The following is a 5,037-nucleotide window of genomic DNA, read 5'->3' as shown; positions in this document are numbered from 1 at the left end:
AAAAGAGATTAGGGCAATTGAGGTACGGGTTTCATCACATCGACGGTAATTGTCAGAGGTAGCTTGGAAAGGATAACGAAGTTCAAAAATCGTTCAATGTGGGCTGGTTCGACGCCTCTTCACTTAGGGTTTTATATTTTATTTTGTAACAATTTAGGTGTAGCTTAGAATAGAGACTAGTTTGGGTTTTTCATGAACTAATGTTGGATGTAAAAAGATAAAGATAGATAAATCAAATAATTACATCGTAAGCAAGTGACTTGTAACTCAGTCGGTTAACAGTATTTGACTTTTCACTGAAGTTCGGTGTTCGAATTCCTCTCATTAGATGAATTCATAATAGAGTATCCTATTGGTTGTCAAAAATAAATAAATAAATAAATGATGTAGTGTAGATAATTCTATACGGGATATGAAATATAATTTTTTTTCACCAATAAACGAGTACAATGAGGCATGTAGTACCAATACCCCATTAAAAATGGTAAAGAGTTACACAATCAATTACATAACATTCATAGCAATAGAACCTTAATAGCCGACTTAAATAGAAATGTATTACCTTAAAAACCAACAAGATACAAGGTATATTACTATGAGTAACATTCATGAAATGAATTTTTTTAATAAATTGCTTGATTAGAAGCAAACGCTATCTTAAAAAATATGTAACAGTTAAGTGTCAATGTCACAAGTCCAGAGAATATGAAAGAACTATAATTATTCATATGCATTATCATTATTTCTTGGCAAATCCTACTCCGTTTCTGAAAAAGGAAAAAATAAAAAATACAAACGGGAAGCAAATTAAAAGATTCTTTCAAAAAATAAATATATCTAATCCCGTCTTAAATTTATTTCCTTCATTGCATAGGAGATGTTCCCAAAAGAAAAAAACAAGTAAGAAGAATGCTTTGTACGCAGCAGTTACACACACAACTGACGCATCCGATACTTCATTCGACAAAAAAGCCAAATGCTACTACCAAACCCTAATAAATCTTTTGCCCTTATTAGTCCTAGCGAACTTAGCCATTGTTGTTGTCGTCACCGTCGACTTGCTTCCTCTCCTTGAGCATTGCATTGGCTTTTCTCCACCTGTGGTATTTACCAAACAGGACCTCCATATCTTCTAGGGTTCTTCCCTGGGTTTCGGGCAGCATCGTATAAAAGAACACCCAAGCGGCAGCAGAAATTCCTGCGTAAAGAAAGAAGGCCCCGCCAATCGTGATGGCCTTGTACAATGAAATAAATGTCATAGAGACGATCCCACTTGTCACCCTATTACAAGCCACACCGATACTTACTCCTTGAGCGCGTAGCTTCAAGGGGAATATCTCGGAGCTATAGACCCACGTGATGGGCCCTAGTCCTATTGAGAAAAATGCCACATTGAAATATACCATGGCCATGCACAATCCGACGGCCCAGGGGACTGAACCTTTGTGATGATCGACGATCGTAAGGCCAACACCGAGAAAGAAGAGGGAAAAGATCATTCCGCCCACGCTGGTCAGTAGCAACGGACGCCGTCCGAACTTGTCTAGGAAAAATGTGGCGACCAAGATGAAAACGGTCTTGGTGCCTCCAACAGCAATGGTGGCGAGTAGTTTGTGATTGGCGGAGGTGATACCTGCCTTCTCAAAGATCCTCGGGCTGTACAGAACGACAGTGTCTATACCGGACGCTTGTTCTAAGATGTGGATACCGATGGCTGCGATTAAGATATGGCGAACGGCTGGGGTAGGATGAAGGATCAGTTCTTTCCATACGCCTTCACCGCGGCTGCGTTTGGTGACCTGAACGATGTCATCGTTTAAGTGTGGTGGAATTCCTGCGGCTTCTTTAATGTCGTCTAATCTGAGCTGACACTCCTCCTTGGACTCTGAAGTTCTTTGGAGGACTTTTCTGGCGTCTCCGAGTCGCCCTTGCATAACCAGCCACCGAGGAGACTCGGGCATGAATAGGACGCCGATGGTGAGAAAAATAGCTGGAACTCCGCCAACTCCGAGCATGAACCGCCAGCCCAAGTGAAGCGGGAGCTTGGCAAAGGCATAGTTGGCTATGTACCCCAGCAATATGCCAACATTGACAAACACCTACGTATAAAGATTCAAGACAATTAAAATAAATTTTACGGTCCAAAAAAATTTATAAAATTCTTCACAACATTTTTGGTTTTTGAAAATTAATCTGCAGCAAATAAATAGAGCAAATCAATTTCAAGCCTCATAGGCAAATTCATGATTTTTTTTTTTTTTTTTTGAACAAATTTAAGATATCTTCGAACATTTGAAAAATATTACTAAACAAAAAGCTACTCAGTCGTGGGTACAAGGAAACACCCATAAAGATAACTTAAAAACAAATAAAAATAATATATTTTCCTTTAGGTGTGACATCAAAATTGTCAAAAAGTTTCTCATCCGCTGACAAAGTTACAAATTCAAATCAAACAAAGGCTATTGATTTGGCATCATATTCATCAGAAGTATGTTGTTTCACATGAATCTTATGATAATCGTGCATTGTATAAGAAGATAAAATAACCATGTTAAAAATAAAAAATAAAAAAAAAAGAAAAGAAAGAAAAGACCAACAATCGAAACAAACCTCTGGGAAAGATGTGAGGAAGCCACGGAATGACGCTGGAGAGATCTCGGCAGTGTAGACAGGAGCAATCATCATACCATAGCCAACACCGACTCCGGCAACAAACCGACCAACCATGAGGAAGGCGTAGTTGGTAGCGAATCCCATGAGGAGAGCTCCAACCAAGAAGATGACCCCGGCGAGGACAATGGTATACTTGCGGCCAATCCAGTCGGAGGTTCTCCCGGCCAACGCTGAACCGAGGAGGGAGTAGATGTTTAGAGTACCGGCAAGCACTTCGACTTGAACGTCACTGATTTTAAGATTTTCTTTAATGAAGAGTGATGCTCCACTCATTACACCAATATCTGTAAATAAAATTAACAAACAATATAAAATCATAAGAGAATTGAATCAATGTAAATTTAAAAACATATATATCAAGACAAGTGTATGATAATTATTTTGGAGGAGGAACAATATTTCGAAAAAGTTTATTTCCTAATTTTTTTTTTTTTTCATGTTTCTGAAATTAATCCGTTACGCTCTCCAAACATTGATCACTTTTAAGAAAGTTTGGAAACATATGAAACTGCAAGGAGAATTCGAATAAAAAAAAAATGGAGAATTACCAAAACCCAATAAGATTGAAGTTGTGCAAGCCAAGAGAGCACAGGCAATAGCAAACTTGCTAGTCTTGGGCTTCTTTGGATGATCAAAATCTTCAATGCTCGTGTTCTGTGGTCCACCGGTGACGGCGTTCTCTTCCGCTGTCCGGGCAGCCATCTCGATCATGAGTGCAAGCTAATGAGAAATAGAGAGAGATGAAGATAGAGCTCGGTCCCAAAGAGAGGAAGAGAGATAAATAGGTAGAGATGTCTGTTGGAATTTGGAACCATGCAGTGTATGTAGAAAACAATTAGATCTTAGAAATTCGTGTTAATTGCTACTTATATTTATAATGGATGGATTGTACCCATTGGCCCATGGCAGGTAATGGTTTTTGGTCAGAATTTATCCGTTTCCATTACAGATACCAATAGAGGATTAGGTTAGGATTTATCCAAATTAATCAGATTTGGTTTTGGACTCATGAGTGGTAGGTTTGAATTGGATTAGCCAACCAGTTGATGACTCTCAAAACATCAAATTTTGCATGGTAAGAAGAATCCTGGTGATATTTAATTTCTACAACCAACTCGACACGTGTCTATTGTCATTAATGCAAAATTTAAACTTCCCATTACGGGTAATTAATATCAAATATGAATAAATTCATCAACCGTCCATTTTGACTTTTGAGGATATCCAATGAATTCCATTCTAAATTAATTCCCTTCATGTTGACCAGTATTCTCTGAAACCTCTGCTCAAATACATATTATTATTTTATTTTGAATTTTGTTTTGAGAAATTTTATTTAAACTCATCTAACCTATTTATACACTCAACTTACTCTTTACACCCATTTAATTTTTAACTAAACTATTAATATCTCTTTAAACCCAAATATAATACCTAATATATGCCCATAAATCCAATTCAATATATGGATTTATTTTTACACCCATTGGATTTTTAACTCAGAAGCTGCCGTTGTGCCACTTGACTTCTAACAATAAAGGGGTTACCTCCTCGTTAAACTTCTCCTCCTTCTCTTCGTAACTGGACAAAGCAACTACTTCTACCTTCATATTAGAAAAAGAAGTACCAGAGACAATAGGCTTTGACTAATAAAAACATTATACAAAGCAAACACGACCAGAGAGTAGAGAAGAATATAAGAGATCTCACAATAAAAAATTCGCTCAAGGGGGTGCTTTTATGGGCTTGGGGCTTCGATACTCCATCTCATATCTGCAGAATTTATAATACTTAGAGATGTATGGGAAAAGGAATAAAGTATAAAAGCAACATAGAGCTGAAGAAAAAATTACCTTCTGTCTATCTTCCCTTAGTACAGGTTCCAGATATTCAAAACGGGTATAAACGAGCAGCCACAAGCAAGAAAGTATTAATACGCAACAAGAAAATCATTTCACGGGGACAACTTAATTAGATAGATCTTGTTAATATGCACATGAAGTATGCTCATACATTTGTTTTATCACATATAACAAAAAGTAACGTCGTTTTACGGGGTCTGAATAGACGCATCATGACCTAGAGACATTCAGAAACCAGGGTTAGCAAGTAGTAGCATTTGCATAATCAAAGCTCTCTCATTTTTAGCTGCCTATTTTTTCATTCCTATGTTCATGTCCATTACATCTCCACAAAACAGGGTTAGCAAGTAGTAGTTTTTGCATAATCAAAGTTGTTTATAAATAGTGGTATGATATCTACACACCCCTTTTTACTTCTCCCACACCTTTTTAGTTTTCAGTTGTCGGATTAGATGAATTAAAGAAGATCAACATACATAAATTAACAAGGGGTGTGTGA

General features: G+C 37.3%; 1 protein-coding gene across 1 annotated transcript; it reads right to left on the bottom strand.

Annotated features, from left to right (window-relative positions):
• Window positions 1-846: 846 nt before the first annotated feature.
• On the bottom strand, window positions 847-3,578 carry LOC137726399 (putative polyol transporter 1). The gene is made up of 3 exons (XM_068465325.2): window positions 3,225-3,578; window positions 2,614-2,960; window positions 847-2,099 (listed from the first exon to the last, which is right to left on the bottom strand). The coding sequence occupies exons 1-3, from the start codon at window positions 3,385-3,387 to the stop codon at window positions 1,029-1,031; spliced, it is 1,581 nt and encodes a 526-aa protein (XP_068321426.2). The 5' UTR covers window positions 3,388-3,578; the 3' UTR covers window positions 847-1,028.
• Between the last annotated feature and the right edge of the window lie 1,459 nt (window positions 3,579-5,037).

The sequence above is a fragment of the Pyrus communis genome, chromosome 5 (genome assembly GCF_041283825.1).
Source record: "Pyrus communis isolate YQ-2024b chromosome 5, ASM4128382v1, whole genome shotgun sequence".
In the NCBI taxonomy this organism is placed as follows: Eukaryota; Viridiplantae; Streptophyta; class Magnoliopsida; order Rosales; family Rosaceae; genus Pyrus; species Pyrus communis.
The sequence above is the reverse complement of the archived record's forward strand: the minus strand, read 5'-3'. Positions and strand labels throughout refer to the sequence as shown.